Source organism: Rhinoraja longicauda, chromosome 1 (genome assembly GCF_053455715.1).
Source record: "Rhinoraja longicauda isolate Sanriku21f chromosome 1, sRhiLon1.1, whole genome shotgun sequence".
Classification (NCBI taxonomy): Eukaryota; Metazoa; Chordata; class Chondrichthyes; order Rajiformes; family Arhynchobatidae; genus Rhinoraja; species Rhinoraja longicauda.
In genome coordinates, this window is record NC_135953.1 from 86,311,073 (window position 1) to 86,331,856 (window position 20,784).

Below are 20,784 nucleotides of genomic sequence, written 5' to 3' on the forward strand. Positions count from 1 at the left end.
GCTCTCCAGTCCAAGCACCATTCCTGTGAAAAGCACCAAGCCACACAACCACATAAAAGTTAACATAAACATCCATCACACTTGTATGAGTTAAATTCCATCAGCCATTCCTTTTCCCAATGTAAATGACACTGATAATCAAAGCCATTCAAAAACAGTTGAAATTGATTTTAAAATTAAATTTAAACACATTAGAAAAAATCATAAACCTATTAAATATTTTAAAATTAGATATAAAGGAAAATAAACAAAAACGCCTGAACATACTTTTTTCATAAGTGGGTGGCAATCTCATTGAAATGAATGGAGTTGTATGAAGTGAAGGCCAGATATGATGTGTATGCATCCTCTTGGCTCAGTAGGTCAGGGAAGAGCCCCTCCACTCAGGAGTGAGTGCAAGAGTGAAGTGAGAATGTAGCTGTCCTCCAGCATGTACAGCACTGGGACAGACAGCTGCCAACATCTGGAAAGCACTGTTGCATGCACTGCAATTCCCGGGCATTCTCTGTGAGCTGCAGTTGGGCCAACAGTGCAACCAGACCATTTGTGTTCCTGATAAAATCTAGTATTTGTAAAATAAGACACCACAACAATTGGAGCAACAGATTTGAAAACTCATATTTATTACCTTCACTTAGGTTCATTCTATTAGCTCAACTGATGTTAGTATTTGGCAATTCTTGAAGTGAAGTAATTATCTTTATTTCAATTTAAATGTTCCATGAGTATAAACTAGTGAGTAATTTTAAAATGAAATCATAATATTACAGAAAGTGTGACAAGTTTAAATAATGAAATCACATTTTAATTAACAGTAATGTGCAGTAAAGAATAGAATCCTTGCTCCTGGGTTTTCAGCTTTCAGTCAGGCCCAGGGAATGAACTTTCCATTATTGTCAACTGTGTCAAATAGTTTCTTCATAAACTGAAATATTTAAATCAATAATGAATTAATTGTTGGGATTATTTTACTCTACAAATTATAACAGTGTATCAAATCCCATAGACAATGTATTTTTTTCAATCTGGCTCTCTTGTCTGGTCCCATGAGGTGCTCCAGTCAAGGCTAATACTGTTATTAATTTATGTTTTCACATCTAAATAGTTACGTCACAGCAATAATGTCAAATCTTCTAAATGCCATCCACAGTCTACCGATTGTCTCAATTTACTTAAAAAACATTTTTTTTGTTGCGTTCATACTAAAACACAACTTTTAAGGACGTATGTGGGCCTGAAGACAAGAGCCTGAGGAATAGAGAGAGGGTGAGCAGGCTAGGACCTTGTTCCTTGGAGCGCAGGAGGATGAGGGGTAATCTTATTGAGGTGTATAAGATACGGTAAATACGCAGCATCTTTTACCCGGAGTAGGGGAATCAAGAACCAGAGGACATAGGTTTAAGGTGAGGGGTGAAAAATTTAATCGGATCCTGATAGGCGACTTTTATTTTTACACAAAAAGTGGTAGGAACATCGAATGAACTACCAGAGGAGATAGTTGAGGCAGGTACTATCACAACATTTTAAAAACATTTGGAGAGGTACACGGATAGGCCAAATGGAGACAGGAGGTGTTCATGGGACATTTTGTTCGGCGTGGGCACGTTGGGCTGAAGGGCCTCTTTCCATGTTGTATGACTCTATGGCATGTAAATTGCAATCCAACAACATTGAGTCTATTTGTTGGTATAAGTCATCAGTGCCAAATCTTTTCCTCATTCATTGACCCTCTCTGTATTTCTCACACACACTCTCTTATTTGGTAATATTGTTGACCTGGTATGAACTATAGAAAATAACTACAGTGCTGGTACAGTACAGGCACAGCTGCAATGGTTTGTGTTGAGATTTTTTGGAATTTCCTCCTCATGGGAATTAAGAATGCTGCCAAAATATACTTTAACCAACTTTGATAACGTTCACAAAACATCACCAGAATAGAACTTAGAAAATGCTGCAAACCCAAAACCTTGATGTTTTAGGAAAGAAAACTGCAGATGCTGGTTTAAATCGAAGGTAGACACAAAAAGCTGGAGTAACTCAGTGGGTCAGGCAGCATCTCTGGAGAGAAGGAATGGGTGACGTTTCGGGTCGAGACCCTTCTTCAGACTGATGTCAGGGGATGGGGCGGGACAAAGATAGGATGTAGACGGAGACAGGAAGACTGGTGGGAGGCGGCACGGTAGCGCAGCGGTAGAGTTGCTGCTTTACAGCGAATGCAGCGCCGGAGACTCAGGTTCGATCCTGACTACGGGTGCTGCACTGTAAGGAGTTTGTACGTTCTCCCCGTGACCTGCGTGGGTTTTCTCCGAGATCTTCGGTTTCCTCGCACACTCCAAAGACGTACAGGTATGTAGGTTAATTGGCTGGGTAGATGTAAAAAATTGTCCCTAGTGGGTGTAGGATAGTGTTAATGTACGGGGATCACTGGGCGGCACGGACTTGGAGGGCCGAAAAGGCCTGTTTCCGGCTGTATATATATGATATGATATGATATGATAACTGGGAAGGGGAGGGGATCGAGAGGGAAAGCAGGGACTATCTGAAGTTAGAGAAGTCAATGTTGATACCGCTGGGGTGTAAACTGCCCAAGCAAATTATGAGGTGCTGTTCCTCCAATTTGCGCTGGGCCTCACTCTGGCAATGGAGTAGGCCCAGGACAGAATGGTCAGATTGGGAATGGGAAGGGAAGTGCTGAGCCACCGGGAAATCAGGTTGGTTGAGACAGACTGAGCGGAGGTGTTCAGCGAAACGATCGCCGAACCTGCGCTTGGTCTAATTGGCAACAAGAAGTTGCCAATTAGAACAGCGGATACATTAGATGAGGTTGGAGGAGGTGCAGGTGAACCTCTGCCTCACCTGGAAAGACTGTTTGAGTCCTTGGATGGAGTCGAGGAGGGAAATAAAGGGACAGATGTTGCATCTCCTGCGATTGCAGAGGAAAGTAGCTGTGGAGGGAGTGGTTTGGGTGGGAAGGGACGAGTGGACCAGGGAGTTTCGGTGGGAACAGTCTCGGCGGAAAGCAGAAGGAGGGGGGGGGGGGAGATGGGAAGATATGGCCGGCAGTGGGATCCCGTTGGAAGTGGCGGGAATGTTGGATGATAATATGTTTTATGTGACGGATGATGTGGTGGAAGGTGAGGACAAGGGGGACTCTGTCCTTGTCACGAATAGGGGAGGGGGAGCAAGAGCGGAGCTGCGGGATATTGAGGAGACCCCAGTGAGAGCCTCATCTAGAATGGACGAGGGGAACCCCCGTTTTCCTAAAGAATGAGGACATCTCAGACGTCCTTGTATGGAACACCTCGTCCTGGGCACAGAAGCGCCATAGATGGAACTGGGAGTAGGGGATAGAGTTTTTACAGGAAACGGTGGGAAGAAATCTCATCTCCATCACAGGAGACAGACTTGTGACCAACATCTACTAGAAACCTACCGACTCCCATAGCTATCTTGACACACTTCTTCCCACCCTGTTTCCTGTAAAAACTCTATCCCCTACTCCCAATTCCTCCGTCTACACCACATCTGTGCCCAGGCTGAGGTGTTCCATACTACGGCATTGGAAGTGTCCTCATTCTTTAGGAAACGGGAGTTCCCCTCTTCCATTATAGATGAGGTTCTCAATAGGGTCTCCTCAATATCCCGCAGCTCCGCTCTTGCTCCCCCTCCCCCTATTTGTAACAAAGATAGAGTCCCCCTTGTTCTCACCTTCCACCCCATCAGCCGTCGCATACAACATATTATCCTCCAACATTTCCGCCACCTCCAACGGGATCTCACTACCGGCCACATCTTCCCATCTCCACCCCTTTCTCCTTTCCGCAGAGACCGTTCCCTCCGAAACTCCCTGGTCCACTCAACCCTTCCCACCCAAACCACCCCCTCCCCAGGTACTTTCCTCTGCTGCCGCAGGAGATGCAACACCTGTCCCTTTACCTCCCCCATCAACTCCATCCAAGGACCCAAACAGTCTTTCCAGGTGAGGCAGAGATTCACCTGCACCTCCTCCATCCTCATCTACTGTATCTGCTGTTCTAAGTGGCAACTTCTCTACATCAGCGAGACCAAGCGCAGGCTCGGCGATTGTTTCGCTGAACACCTCCGCTCAGCCCGTTTCAACCAACCTGATTTCCTAGTGGCTCAGCCCTTCAACTCCTCCTCCCATTCCCAATCTGACCTTTCTGTCCTGCGCCTCGTCCATTGCCAGAGTGAGGCCCAGCGCAAATTGGAAGAACAGCACCTCATATTTCGCTTGGGTAGTTTACACCCCAGCGGTATCAACATTAACTTCTCTAACTTCAGATAGTCCCTGCTTTCCCTCTCTATCCCCTCCCCCTTCCCAGTTCTCCCACCAGTCTTCCTGTCTCCGTCTACATCCTATCTTTGTCCCGCCCCATCCCGACATCAGTCTGAAGAAGGGTCTCGACCCGAAACGTCACCCATTCCTTCTCTCCAGAGATGCTGCCTGACTCACCGAGTTACTCCAGCATTTTGTGTCCATCCTTGATGTTTTATACTGATAATAAAATGACCACACGAATTTATGATAATATATGTGACATTAAGCAGCAAAGCAATAAAACACGTTTTAGGAAGACATACAGTTAAGACAAGAAAATAAATGAATCAGCATCTCTGAAATCAATGTAAGCATTGAAGAAGATCTTGGAAAGCAAATAACAATCAGTCTTATTTTATACATTATTATATGAAACAGGGCTGGAATTTGATAGTGGCTCGGTTTCATAAATCACCAAATGTATCTGAATTTACAATCTTATTCTGTTTAGTGACTTTTTAGGAATCAGATACTTTGTTTGATTTCTTTTTACCTCTGGTTTTCGAAGTCCCTTGATTTCAATGAATTTCTTGAAAGATAATATTGCATGGAGTCTTCTCAACTCTTTTTTCTTCAATGAAAAAAACACTAAGTTACAATGGAGAATAGATCATGGATTCCTTTCCCAATTCCTAAGTAGTTCAAACCCAGATCCTTGTCACAACCTTTAAGTACCACCATTATCCAACGGTGATGTATGATTAACATAACCACATGAAGTACGGTTATAATAGTGCTCAGCATTTGAAACGCTCCTTCTCAAAAGACTGGTGATCTAATTAGATATAGGGACTAACATTAAATTTTCAATGATATACAAATCTAAATACTTCTCATTTCACATTCCATACTCACTAAATCATGTGATTATTTGCATTAGTTTTTATTTCTTACTCAGTTTTAAGATAGATCTGAGTAATGGGATTTATTACCTGTTTATTTGATATCCAGTAAAACTGTTGAAGTAGTTGAAATTTAATATTTAAAAAAAATAGGGAGACATGAACTCAGTACTCACCACAAACCATCTACTAGACAGAGTCCAATCCTCGACTTGAGAAAACTTTGAAAATGAACCAAACTTCATCCAAATGTTGTATGAAATTTGAACCAGAACACACACCCGCATTACCATTATCACCCCATTTCCATCTTTGAAAAATGCCTGATGCCTCAGCACATCTACTACTGAAACAACAAAGGCTCTGATGCTTCACACATGGAGAATTCAGAACATATTTCTAGAAGTTCACAACCCATGTTCAAAAGACCCATTCACATTTAGATTAAATTCATGCATTGAGCATACATCTCATGGACACAAAGAATTTCTGGTCTCGGGCTATTAATTGGAGAAAAGCAGGATTGCTAAACAAATGCCACCCGGTGGATACATGATATTTATTTATATCAAAATGTTCTGCCTTAAAACAGAAAACTAAATTATTACAGTATCTCAGTTCTGCAAGACATATATCAAATAAACAAACTGGTCATCCAATTGGGTAAATTGCTACCTTTTCATTTTCTGCTTGAGATGATGATTTATCTGTGCTGGCCAAAGAATTAGGATCTACCAGAGGTTCATCAGCTCTTCTTTTCGCCCATATCTTTGGGTCCAAATACCATGCTCCATATTTAAATTTAAACCCAGTTTGTTGGATGGATTCCTGTAAAAATATGATCATAAAGAAAATGGCGGGATTTTGAAAAATAATAAGATCGCTTTAAATTGGAAAATGCTTTTAGAGTTTATTTTTTAATTTAATTTTCAGAGCTATGCAAAAACCTTTTGCAAAATAGAACAAACAATTTTGACTATATAAAAGATCTTGTAGATCTCATTCAGAATATTGAATGCACCTTTGGTACCATCGCATTGGGAATATTGAGTCTTCGCTAAAGGTGCACAATGGGGCAATTTAAAAAAAAATCAGTTTAGAACCTCTTTTTTATCCAGATGGGAATAAAGAGCAAACTGCAAACTTCAGAAAAATGTAGGCAATTCTATTAACATTAATAAATTATGGTACTACAAGGTGTTTGTGTTAATCTCAATTGGATATGTTTGTGTGGACAAAAAATCAGATTCAGATTAGTTTATTATCATGTGCACCAGGGTGCAATGAAACTCCTTGTTCCCATGAAGCTTACAGTATCCATACATAATCATAGATACAACAATACGACTAGTGCAAAACAGCAGAATGCTGCAAAGACTGTAGTGCAATCTGAAGTTATGCAAAATAAATTTGAAGTACAATAACGGAATAACTGAATGAAGTAGAGTTACAAGAAAAGGTATGTGACAGTGCTTCTGGCAAGGGGCTGTGGAGAGATGATTGGTTCGTGACTCTGACAGCATTGGAAAAGCTGGATGTCCGAGCTTTCAAATTCCTGTATCTTATACCAGAAGGTAGAAGAAAAGGGAATAGCTAGAATGGCTGGCAACCTTGATAACACTTCCAGCCATTCAGATGCAATGCAGCATGAAGATGGATTGGATGGAAGGAAGTAACAAGTCTGTGATGGACTGAACAGTGCTCTGCACACTCTGTAGGTTTAGGTGGTCAAGAACAAAGCAGTGCCATACCAGGCTGAGATGTATTGTGTCAAAATGCTGTCTAAAGTGCATCTGTAGAAGATCAAGAGAATCCTCGTAGACATGCCAAATCATCTCAGATATCCAAAGAAAATAAATATACTGATGTGCTTTCTTAATTTCTCCATCAGTGTGAAGAGATCCAAATCACCAGCAACGTAACCTAGGCAGGATTGAGAAAATGGTACAATCAATTCTAACCGACTGAAGTCTGCTGGTTGGACGTAGAACCGGAAAGAGATCCATGTTCCATGGTATCAGAACAACGTAGTTTTAACATCCAATTGCAAAGACCTAGTTCCCAGAGTTTGAAGTTTGGAGGGGATGATGGTGTTGAACACCAAGCTGTAGTCTGGCATACATGTTCTTACTGTCTAAGTGGCCCAATGCAGATTACAGACAAGCGAGATCACATGCCCTGTTGATCTGCTGTGGTGTTAGGCACAATGTAGTGGGTCCAGGTCCTTACTAAGGCAGGATGTGTCATAACCAATCTCTCAAAGCACTTCATCACCATAGACGTCAGTGCCCCTTGTCGGTAGTCATCAAGATACATCACTTTGATCTTCTTGGGCATCAGTATTATGGACCATTTTAAAACAGGTAGAGACATCCGATCTGAAGATGTCTGCAAAAACTTCAACCAGTTGGACCACACAGGCTTTTTCGGAAAGCGGCCAGGTACACCATTGGGACCGGATGCCTCCCGAGTGTTCACCCTCGTGAATGATCTTCTGACATTGGCCTCAGTGACCGAGCTTTTTGGGTCATCGGGGGCTGTGGGAACCCCCGAGAAGGTAAATCAATGTTCTGCCTTTTGCAGAGCATTCAGCTCATGCAGGAGTGATGCACTGCTGTCACTTGAGCTGCGAGCTGGTTTCGCCTTACAGGAAGAAATTGCATGCAAGCCCTGGCATCATTGCTGAACACCCCTCTGATCTTTCAGTTTAGACCACGTGTCTCTTCGCTCTCATGATGACCTTATCAAGGTCGTATCTGGACTTCTTATATGACCCTGTATCGCCCCCTTGAATGCCCGAGATATAATTGCGGGCCAGACCTTGGGTATTGAGGGCCTCCTGGTTCATCCAAGGCTTCCAGTGGTTTTGATGGGAACACACACCTCCACACATTTCTTTCTGAAGTCAGTGACAATCGTGGCATATTAATTCAGGTACATCGCCGAATCCTTGAATATCACCTGTTCTACAGATGCCAAGTAGTTGCAGAGTTTTCCTCTGCCTCCCTTCTGTACAATCCTCACCATTGGGCCTGCTCTCTTCAGTCGCTGCCTATATGCAGAAAGAAGGAGCACAGCCTTCTTCTGATTTCCATCTTCTGATTTCCAAAGTGAAGGCAAGTGATAGAGCGATTGGCATCTCATATGGTGGAGTAGCAGTGGTTGAGAGTGTTTGATCCTTTGGTGCTGCAGGAAACATGTTGGTGTGGGTTTGGAAGTGACATTTTCAGACTAACCTTATTAAAGTCCCTAGCCATGATGTGAAAGGTGTCAAGGTATGCCATCTGGTGGCTTTTGATCAAGCATGCACAACTTTATATGGAATTCAGAAAAGTTGACCTCCATAACAAATAACAATTCCTTGTACTGCAATCAACATTTTTATTACTTCTGCATAAGTTCTGGTTAATTAATTCTATTTTTTTCTGCAGTCACTCATATTACCTGCTGTGTTACTTGTAAGAACAATGGAAATCCAAAATTAGCAATGGAAGCTATGGTATATCAGGAGAACACTGGGGAAATTTTCTCCCAAAATAGTCTACATGGATTTCAATCCCACATAGAATAAATTGGAGAAAAAAATCAAGAAATTAATATAAATTTGTATTTATATTAATTGCAAATAAGCATGCTTACCTTGCCAATAGTTTTTCTGATTTTAATTAAAGGTGGTGCAGGAGGTGTTCCAACAGTTTTCCTCAACTCTGGAGGTATATCAACCAGCTCCAAGACCTGGATTGGTATTGCAAGTGCCGAATGGGTCTCATAGTTGCTGGCAAATAGACGCATGACTGTTGCTTCTTCGATGTTGTTGTTCTCGCCACCCTTTATAGTACAAAGGATTGATAAAACAAGACAAGTTTTTAATCATTGCATATATTCTTTACTTTAGTTTAGTTTATTATCACGTGTACCGACGTACAGTGTAAAGCCTTTGTGGCATGCTAACCAGTCGGTGGAAAGACAATACATGATTACAATTGAGCCGTCTACAGTGTACAGATACATGACAAAGGGAATAATGTGAATAACGTTTAGTACAAGATAAAGCCAGTAAAGTCCGATCCAAGATAGTCCAAGGGTCTCCAATGAGCTAGATATTAGTTCAGGACTGCTCTCTAGCCGTTGGTAGGATGGTTCAGTTGCCTGATAATAACTGGGAAGAAACTGTCCCCGAATCTGGAGTGTTCGTGTTCACATTTCTGTAAGAATTTCATTGTTCTATCTGGGACAAATGATAATAAAACACTCTTGACTTGACATTTGCCCGATGGGAAAGCTGTCCTTTTGAATAAAGGTTGAAATGTTTGATAGACAAGTCCAGTGAAACAGATGGGAAACGCCTCTGGGGAACGGTAAACAATTATATTGCTGGTTATCTAATTCTTTACTTTATAAACCATGACTGCAGGTAAATACTAGTTTCTCAGACATTAGTATGAAGATTGCAATAAAGGACAAGGATTTGCTTTAAATGAAAAATTCATGCCATATGTGATGGGCTCTTAACTGTATCAGTTCAGGAGCAATTTGGGATGGCCAATAAAATGACAGCATTATCAGCAAAATCCACATTCCACGAACGAAATACAAAATGTACCGTGAATGTTGGGCCAATTTGTTTCTTGTTACTTTTTACAGCTTTTTAGAACTCAGCATTATGTTGTAATTGTCCTTTAAATAATCTGTTTTCTCTTCTAGGTATAACAAAATGCTTAAATGAAAAGAAAAGCATCACCAAGCGCATAAACATGATTCAGCATCCTGCAATTCACTAAAATGGCCTTTGGAGCAGTTGGATATTTGAAGAGCTTATCTGATCCATGAGCAACAACAGCATGATCAACAATTATTTTTTAAACTCCATTAGCTAGCTTGCTCATATATTTCAAGATTCAAGATTCAAGATTCAAGATAGCTTTATTTGTCATCCAATATTGGACGAAATTCAGTCACCCACAGTCCAACAATAAAAGCATTAAATAAGCATTAAAATTACACAACCCCAAAAAACCCCCAAAACACAGTCCAACAATAAAAGCATTAAATAGGCATTCAAATTACACAACCCCAAAAACCCCCAAAACACAGCCCAACAATAAAAGCATTAAATATGCATTCAAATTACACAACCCCAAAACCCCCAAAAACACAGTCCAACAATAAAAGCATTAAATAGGCACTCAAATTACCCAACCCCAAAAACACACAAAAAAAGAAACATCCATTCTACATACCAGAGAAGCAACCCAGTCACAAAATGCCTTTGTAACGTGTTCTATTTCTTTATCTTGCTTTGAAGGTATGACCCTTTTTAGTTTTACTTTCTTGTCTTCTTTTTGTACCCCTTTGGTTAGAATCCATTTGTATGGGTTTCTTTGCACTGTTTCTTCACTGCTGAATAATCCAAGCACAAGTAATTAGCCCAAAAGAAACAAATACAATAAGTGCTGAAAACACTTAGCAGCAGAGGCAGCATCTGTGGACAAGGGAGAACTCTTTCTCTTTGCTTGATTTATGATTATTTCCAGCATTTTCTGTTTCAGATTCTCAACATTGCAATTTTTATGATTTTTATTAATTAGCTCAATTGTTGTTTTAATTGAATCATAATCTTAAATCTGAATAACTGAATGCAAAGTATTTTCCATTAAAATATAATTTGGAAAAAGCTTTTATATTTTATTTGATCACTTGTTCTTCATTCACCATTGTTTGGGATACTAAACAATCTAAATTCGTAGCACACCAGCCACTGAATAGGTATACATTTTTCCTGACTGTCAAGAAATGGTTTCTTCCTATTCTGCTCTAACCTCTTCATCCATCCCTTCTGTTGCAATCCAGCCAGAAACCCACTGCAGAATATTAAAGCTAAAAAAAAGAAGATGTATGTGCATACTCAAGGATAACTTTTCATATCTCCCACACTGATTTCCTAAATTGCTTTTACCAGCAGATTTGCGGCAAAGAATAAGCATGAACTTCATCCGGACAGTATATCTATCAAGGATATGATCGGATAGGCATCATAGACCACTCATCTTTATCGGCTTTTCTTTTTGGAATATATTAATTAAGAAAAAATTAAGGTGCAAAATTTTGTGGGCCAGCAGAGTTAACAGGACTGAATACAACTCAATTACCAGCCTGGTTTGATCCTGACCCTGCTTCTAAAGGTCTAGTCCAGATCCATTTCATATCGGAACCATACTTTTCCGTACCATTTTTGGAACTATCTGCTAGCAGAGCACAATCATTTCTCATAATTTATAAGCTACAAAGCCATTTGATCTAGGCCGATTCCTCAACAAACAATTTCCATCGTAGGTGAATACAGCAAGGGGTTATTTGTTAGATAGATTGTTGGAGAAAGGCCAGCGATGAAGAGACAGGTGCGAGCCTGAGATTCCAGGTCTGCATGATGTAGATCCCCACCTCAATGAATTCAAGGCCTGCCATAAAGTAGAACATTTTGCAACTCTTTATCCCCTTGGGCTCACACCTGCCTCTTTATCTCTGGCCTTTGTCCAACAATATGCCTTTCAAATAAACCGCTCGCCGTGTTCACCTATTACTGGCCATGCTCTGTCCTGCACCTACACTCTCTCAGTTTTCTTCCCGCTCCCCTACAATCAGTCTGAAGAAGTGTTCCGACCTGAAATGTCACCTATCCGTGTTATCCAGGGATGCTGCCTAGCCCACTAAGCTACTCCAGCATTGTGTGTCTATCTTTAGTGAACGACAAGAGTTTTTTTGCTTCTTATCATTTGCTTTTTTTTATGTCGGCTTCATGAAAAAAAGTTTCATTAGTTACCTTTCTGAACATTTTCCTTCTTCCTTCTTCATCTTCTTCTTCTTCTGTGGTTTAGGAAGCTTCTCCGTTTCTGTAGGTTCCATGGGAGCTACCTGATCCTCCTCAATGGGCAGGAGCATCTCAGGGTCCAGGATATCTACAATTTTCTCAAAGAGCTGGAGAAGGAATATTTTTGTTATTACTTCTAAATATGTGCAATTCATAGTTAAATAAACAATGGGGCTGATTGATGATAACACTAGTTTTTAATTAGAAAATTATAGATCCAAACTTCATGTTCCACCTGCTCAGTCTGTGCTGACAATCCATTCCAAAACAAAACATAGATTGTAATTGCAGCAGTGCCACCTTTTGTATGGAATCCTGCCTACCTGTTTCAGTAGTTAGAGATTGTATTCAAAACTCTCTATATTCATACTTTCCTTCACCCACCCCCTCCCAAGTGATCACAATGGAGCTTGAGACTATCAGTGCCTAATTAACTTGAAAAAACCCATATTTGGTGTGCAATAAAGTGAAAAGCAGGATTTTATTGAAAGAACTTCTTGATCTCAGAGGACATTATTAAAAAGTCGCTAGTTGAAAATTGTCAGTTCACCATTGCATTTGTAATTAGCAACACCATGAATGGAATAAGTGTAGACCAGTGCACATTTGGAAGGGAGTTTCAATAATGCAGGACTAGACTCAAAGCTACAAAAATCATCTTAAACGTCCTTTCGTACATTACAGAATGCTAAGACACTTCAATCTTGTTCCCAGGTGTTTAAACTTCAGCATAGACTTCAGTGTAACATAAGAAGATTATCTGTCTACATATCATATATTAGACTGTAAAATCAAATAATCTAAACAGCAGAGTAGAATTGATTTGTAGAGGATAATTACTTGAGAAGATAATGTTTCCTTCATGTGGAAAACACTACATTTACTTTTTAGTAAAGATTAGGTGTGGAAAGTGCAGAATTTTGTTCCAAGTTATTTCCTACCTCTGGAGGCATTCCTTCTTCCAGGTGTGGATAAAGAGCCAATGGATGCTGACTCAAGCCATATTCAATCTCTTCAATCTGCTCTCTCCTAATCTGTTGTGATGGTAAAGCCTTGGAATAACATATTTGTGATTTAGTGAGCCTTTTTGATATACGTTGAACAGGCTTGAAAGTTTCTGTCACATTCACCAGTGAAGGACTAAGGCCGGCACCTTTTTGATACTGTATTATGGCTAAATCCTCTTGTGACGATGGTGGAAATCCATCACGAAAATCATCCAGTCCACTTTTCAAGAAGCGCCATCTATGTCCATTCAAAGCATCAGACTGCAATTTAGGATTCTTCTTTAGATACTTGGTCTTTAATCTCTCCTTGTACCTACAAATTGAAATAACTTTTCAATTTTATTATTACCTGGAGCAATGCCTCATCAAATCTTCTCTCTTCCTCGAAACCATATTCTGCATTTACAAGTGTAGTGCATGAAATTCTGGTTATGAATCAGAATTGTTCCTTTAATGATTGTGCCATATAGTAATGTATGTGGAAAATTCCAGCAGCAGTCTGTGAAATGTCCTCACATAAGCACAAGCATCGTTTTTTTTATGTCCTGAACTTAAAGATGTTGAATTGGTGATGAGAGGGCATGATGAAGAATCACAGCCATCAAAAATAACAAAGTTACCGAATGGCTATGTTGAGAGCTCATGATTGACTGTATTAATCTGAGGTGCAGATTTGAGTACAAGAAAAATGTAGGAGCTGGGGAAATTGCAGGATAAAAAGACAAATTTAATAACCATCAAAATGGAAAACTATACATGACAGTAGTCAATTACAGGTCAGTTAGTTGGAAATCTGGGCAGTTTATTAAGCAAGGAAACATTTCAATTTGCACATTGAAAAGATAAAGCTAGTTTTTATGTCTAAAATGTTTGAAATATGGCATGCAAATGTAGGAAGGAAATCCTATTAATATAAATAAGGCAAGATACATATAATGACAAAGACTTATAGAAAAAAGTCAGTTTGCCAATTAGTGACCCATTTTACAAAATCATAGAAAAGCTGCAGAACCATTTGAGCCCAGTGCTGTTGGAAATTATGGATTGTTGTATGTCTGGGATCCATAATCAAGGTCAGAAGAGCCAATTAGCAATAAAAAGTCATTCTAAAACAAATTGTTGTGGCACTACTGCCTTAGTGTGTTTAGTTTAGTTCAGCTTAGAGAAACAGGTCTTTTGGCCCATCATGTCCACGCCAACCAGCAATCCCCGCACATTAACACTATCCTACACTTACTAGGGACAATTTACAATTTTACCAAGCCAATTAACCTACAAACCTGTATGTCTTTGGGGTGTGGGTGGAAACCGGAGCACCTGGGGAAAACCCACGGAGGTCACGGGGACAGCGTACATACTTCATACGACAAGCACCCATAGTCAGGATCAAACCCGGGTCACTGGCACTAAAAGGGAGCAACTCTACCACTGTGCAACCGTGCCACCCAATGTCCTTAGATCATACACTGGGAGATAATCTTACGTGGGACTAGTTCTTCCCTTGAGTGAGCAAAAGGCAAGGTGACCAATTACAATGGCTGTTTATGTGCACAAACCTACTTTATAAGGGAAATACAGACTGAGTAACTTAAGAATGGATTGAAAAATGTATTTAACCTGAATACATCACAAGAAGGGTAAGGAAGCAACTGCAGATGCTGGATTACACCGAAGATAGACACAAAATGCTGAAGTAACACAGCGGGTCAGGCATCATCTCTGGAGAAAAGGAACAGGTGACTGGAGACAAGGAATAGGTAATAGTTACTTCAGCATTTTGTGTCTACATCAGAAGAACATTGAGGATGTTTCGGGAACAATATAAGATCTGTATATGTATTTATTTAGGTATTAAAGGCAATCAACCTCAAATACCTTTTACATTAAAAGTGAGGTAATCTCTTGTCAGGCAAAACTGATATTACATGCATTGCAAGTTGAGTCCAAGAAAATAAAGGCAACACTAGCTATTGATGAGTGCCAGAGAGTCATTTAATAATGAATCACAAACATTATTTGGCAATTAATATCCACAAGGGATTGTACTCTTAGACAATCTAAATTTATATATAACTAAAAGTCTCATCTTATATTTATATATATATATATATTTGTACGTATGTTCCCAAAATACAGCCAAAACGGTACATGATAGCGCAACAATTTTAGAGCCACCTTACCCACACCTGTGGTGTGCAGTATCAAGTTTCATTATATTTTAAAAGTAATTCACTTTATAAACTTGAATAAACTTTATACTGTGAATGGGACAAGTTATTTTGATCTAATAATTCCATGTTCAGCATCACAATGGGAATCCAACGGGTCATATATGAGATTGCCATTTTGAGATCGCCATTTTGATCTAATATGGCACCACAACGGAGGAGGGTTGCCGGGCCCAGCGGTGGGGCACATGCACAGCAACGCCGGGAGGACCAGCGCCTGGCTAGGCATGCCCCACGCCTGACCTACCTCCCGTGGTGCAGCGAGGCGGAAGAGAGGTCAAAGAAGATGGCCGCCGGCAGGACGATGTATTTCATCTGTGCAAAGAAAAGCCTCAGCAGCAAGTTATTTTTGGTCAATTATAATACTAACCAAGTCCTGCAACTTGTTTGTGATGCTAACACAATCATGCTTCCAAGATGGCGCCCAACAAGACTATTTGCATGCTAGCCACAGAAGCAGATCTACAAACTCATATTACAATCGCTCCACACTCTGAAATCTGTCTGTACACTGTGAGTGAACTGGTTGTGGTCTTGTGGTGTCTTTCTGCTGACGAGTCAGCACACAACAAGGTGTTTTTCACTGTGCCTCGGTACAAGTGACAATAAACAAAACTGAAACTGGAGCAGTGATTAGCTATGTCACAGATACCCACTATTTACTTTACTTTGTCTAACCAGAAGTGAAAAAAAATCTAGTTAGATAGAAGAGACATTGATGATTATCTATGGAGTTACTAGGTTTCATCAATTTTTGTTGGAAAAACCATTCACGTTACTTACTTTGAGGAAGGATATTCTTGCTATTGAGGGCGTGCAGCGTAGGTTCACTAGGTTAATTCCCGGAATGGCGGGACTGTCGTATGTTGAAAGGCTGGAGCAATTAGGCTTGTATACACTGGAATTTAGAAGGATGAGGGGGGATCTTATTGAAACATATAAGATAATTAGGGGATTGGATACATTAGAGGCAGGAAACATGTTCCCAATGTTGGGGGAGTCCAGAACAAGGGGCCACAATTTAAGAATAAGGGGTATGCCATTTAGAACGGAGATGAGGAAGAACTTTTTCAGTCAGAGAGTGGTGAAGGTGTGGAATTCTCTGCCTCAGAAGGCAGTGGAGGCCAGTTCGTTGGATGCTTTCAAGAGAGAGCTGGATAGAGCTCTTAAGGATAGCGGAGTGAGGGGGTATGGGGAGAAGGCAGGAACAGGGTACTGATTGAGAGTGATCAGCCATGATCGCATTGAATGGCGGTGCTGGCTCGAAGGGCTGAATGGCCTACTCTTGCACCTATTGTCTATTGTCTATTACTGAGCACAAACTCATGTTGGCCATTCTTGGACAAATGTCCACTATCCCCGTGATGGTGGCACAAGGATAGAGAAACGAATCATCCTACTGATCTCAATAACTCCATGGCATTCAATAGAGCATCCAAGTGAAACACTAATGGGAAGGCCTTTCAGAGCATTGCATAAGGTGCTTGGGGATGAGTAATGGTAGTTTTTACACTGACAACTACCAGTAGGTCAGGGATTTAGAGGAATGCTGGAGATATACAATTCTGCTTAATTTCTCATCAATATTCCCAAGATGAAATGTAGAGTTCTTGATCCTAGCAAATTATATATACGACTACAATGAAGAAGACTGAGAGATTGAAGATTTTTCTGAAATGAATTTGACTGCTGTTATATTTCTGACCAGAGCCACGATGAGACAATTTCCTTTCTGTTCAGATAGACAAAAAAGATCTGCAGGTTCAATAAAAATAACAACAGTACAATCAGCAAAGATTGCAAAGAGTGCAAAACCTTGGGGACTAGTTTTATTTTGCAAAATTTGTACAAATGTTGAATCAGCTTATTTTGTAAAAAAGCAGAAGCAGAATTGCAGATGTAATATTGGTTTTGAACAATAATTCTTGCTCTAAGGATTGTGTCATGAGATTAACTGCACTCTGAGCTGCAATGATGTGCATGAAAGGTTGGAGAGGCTGAATGTAAAAAATCCCTGGGTAAACCACATTCTTCCTGTTTGTCTCATGGATCAGTCTGTCAACTTAATGAATTGCTTTAAACGTTAAGAATCCATACAGTTCAAGTATTTACCATAGGGGGAAAAAATAATAATAAATGTGTCTACAATATCTCACTCTGCAAACTGATAAATAAATTACATGTTCTCGGATGGCAAATATGATGCAAAATTCCAGGGACTGGGTGTGATCAGATGGGCAAAACAGTGAATGTCAACCAGAGGTCCAGAATACAAATAGGTGTGCAAGCAGAGCTAAGTGTGTGGAGTGCAGTCGAGATGAGTGTGGCCAGGGTTGGGGTCCAGGACCCTAGACATCAGGAACATGGGTAGATTTGTGGTCGGAGTGCTGGATATTCCTGCCCCTGTTCCTTTTAAATATCGGATTCATTGTAAAATTCATATTACTGCAGAATTTAAAAATCAAATAAAAGAGAAGTTTAAAAATTACATTAGCGAGACTTGGCGACCATATCATCGAATACATATGCTCAGTCTGCCACGGCCTGCTGGATCGCCTGATTGCTAACCATTTTAATACCTCCACATTCGCTGAGCTTTCTGTCCTGGATCTCCACGTGCAAACTGGAGGAACAGCACCTGATATTATGCTTATGAAGCTTATAAACCAATGGTATGAAATTTGAATTCTCCAATATTAGATAACTACATAACACCCCCTCCCCCTTTCCTTTCTCCTCGCCCCACCTAGACACACCTATTTGTCTCCTTCCCCTCCCTCCCACCTACATTCCTTCCTCTAATTTCACAATTCACATCTCTTCAATCGTTTTGTCTCACACCTTGTCTTTTCATCTCTGGCCTTTGTTCAACCATTTGCCTTATCATAAACGCTCCTCACCTGTATCAACCTATTACACTGCCATGCTTTGTCCTGTCCCTCCCCTCACAGCTTTCTCCCTCCCCCCTCCCTTTCCCCACCCCATACCATCCACAATCAGTCTACATGTGTCCCAACCTGAAATGTTACCTATATATAAGAAAATAACTGCAGATGCTGGTACAAATCGATTTATTCACAAAATGCTGGAGTAACTCAGCAGGTCAGGCAGCATCTCGGGAGAGAAGGAATGGGTGACGTTTCGGGTCGACCCGAAACGTCACCCATTCCTTCTCTCCCGAGATGCTGCCTGACCTGCTGAGTTACTCCAGCATTTTGTGAATAAACTGAAATGTTACCTATCTACCTATCTCTGCTCTCCAGAGATGCAGAGTTCCAAGAGTGTCAGATTATCAGTTTTATTGTATTGGAGAGAGCAAACCATACTCTAGGAAGAATGTGGAAAGGCTGCCCGACTAACAAGGATGTTATCAAGGTATTAAAAAATGTTTAAGAGGATTGGCTATGCTGGAGGTTTTTTTTTCAAACAAGTAAAATTGAAGGGAGGTTTATCAAATGTGAACAGAAAGGACATTTTCCTTGGATGAAAATATTGACTAAAAAAATTGGTAGAAAGATTAAAGGGTGTGATTCGCCCAGCAAAGAGGAGCCTCAGCACTCACTGTTTTTAATACTAACAGGGACAGTAACTTTTAAGAAAATCGTGCTGAGCTCCTGATTCACCACCACCGTGGATCAGTCTAAAAAACATTTATGATCAGCTGAGTTTTTACAATAATCCCGTAGTTTCTGAATTACAATTGCCATTTTAAAAAATCTTTTAAAAATTAGTTATGTTTTAATTAGCTAGCGTGGAAGAAGAATCGCTTCGCCTTAATTTCAGAGGTACAGTCCAACGCTGGATCTTAACCCCCTCACCACAGCATTTCTCAAACAAAAACCTGAAACAAGTCTACGTCCCACAAACCGGTCAAAGGCCACCAGGCGCAGGGCGCTGGCCGGGTGAGGGTCCTCACCAGGGCTGAAGAAGCGGGTTCCTGTCAGCAAGCATCATGCTCAAAGCGGATTTCTCGGTTAGGAGCGTGTCGTACTTGTGCGCCATGCTGGAGGCCGGTGTTAGTCGTTGCCAGGGGTTACCGCCGGGGGCAGCGGCCTGCGTTGGACGTTGCCAGGGGTTACCGCCGGGGGCAGCGGCCTGCGTTGCACGTTGCAGGGGTTACCGCCGGGCCCGGGGGGGGAGGGGCCTGTGTTAGGCATTGCCAGGGGTTACCGCCGGGGGCAGCGGCCTGCGTTGCACGTTGCCAGGGGTTACCGCCGGGTCCGGGGGGGAGGGGCCTGCGTTAGGCATTGCCAGGGGTTACCGCCCGGCCCGGGGGGAAGGGCCTGCGTTAGGCAATGCCAGGGGTTACCGCCGGGCCCGTGGGGGATGCAGGGAGCTGTGCTACCAGTTGCCGGGGAGTGACGCGGGTCGGGCTGGGGGGCAGCGGCCTGTGTTAGCCGTTGCCAGGGGGGATCACTGGAGAGTGAAGGGGATCGCTAAAGGGATCACTAGCGTGTGAAGGAGATCGCTGGAGAGTGAAGGGGTTCACTGGAGAGTGATCACTGGAGAGTGGGGTTCACTGGAGAGTGATTACTGGAGAGTGAAGGGGTTCACTGGAGTGTGAAGGGGTTCACTGGAGTGTGAAGGGGTCCACTGGAGAGTGAAGGGGATCCCTAGATTGTGAAGGGGATCACTGGAGTGAAGGGATCACTGGAGAATGAAGGGGTTCACTGGAGAGTGAAGGGGATCCCTCGAATGTGATGGGGGTCATTGGAGAGTGAGTGGGATCACTAGCAAGTGAAGGATCACTGGAGATTGAAGGGGATCAGTGGAGTGTGAAGGGCGTCACTGGAGAGTGAAGGGGATCACTGGAGTGTGAAGGGGATCACTAGAGTGTGAAATGGTTCACTGGAGAGTGAAGGGGATCACTGGAGTGTTGAGGGGTTCACTGGTGTGTGAAGGGATTCAGTGGAGTGAAGGGGTTCACTGGAGAGTGAAGGGGATCACTGGAGAGGGAAGGGGATCGTTGGAGAGTGAAGGGGTTCGCTGGAGTGAAGGGATCACTGGCGAGTGAAGGGATCACTGGCAAGTGAAAGAATCACTGGAGATTAAAAGGGATCAGTGGAGTTTGAAGGGGATCACTGGCGGGTGAAGGGGATAACTGGCGAGTGAAGGGGAACACTGGTGTGTGTGAAGGGGGTCACTGGGGAGTGAATGGATCACTGGCGTGTGAAGGGGATCACCAGATTAATTCGGATAAATGTGAGTTTGCGGGTGAAATAAGGTGAGGACATATACAACGAATGGTAGGACTCAAGGAAGTGTTGAGGAACAAAGGGTGCACAAGTCCAATAATCCCTTGATTGGCAACGCAAGTAGAAAGAGTGGTAAAGAAGGCATTTGGAATGATTGCCTTCATTAGCCATGGTCATAAATGCAGGGTGGTCTTGGTAAACTTTGTAAAATATTGGTTAAGAAACAGCTGTAATATTGTGTGTAGATCTGGTTGCCGAGGATACAGAGGAGATTACCTGGCGTGAAATGTTTCAGATAAGTG

At 41.7% G+C, this 20,784-nt stretch overlaps 1 protein-coding gene across 1 annotated transcript; it reads right to left on the reverse strand.

Moving 5' to 3' along the window:
- Window positions 1-631: 631 nt before the first annotated feature.
- On the reverse strand, window positions 632-19,406 carry fam47e (family with sequence similarity 47 member E). Its single transcript, XM_078411035.1, has 8 exons — window positions 19,204-19,406; window positions 12,994-13,372; window positions 12,005-12,159; window positions 10,425-10,584; window positions 8,824-9,012; window positions 5,860-6,012; window positions 4,836-4,913; window positions 632-925 (listed from the first exon to the last, which is right to left on the reverse strand). The coding sequence occupies exons 1-8, from the start codon at window positions 19,287-19,289 to the stop codon at window positions 866-868; spliced, it is 1,260 nt and encodes a 419-aa protein (XP_078267161.1). The 5' UTR covers window positions 19,290-19,406; the 3' UTR covers window positions 632-865.
- Between the last annotated feature and the right edge of the window lie 1,378 nt (window positions 19,407-20,784).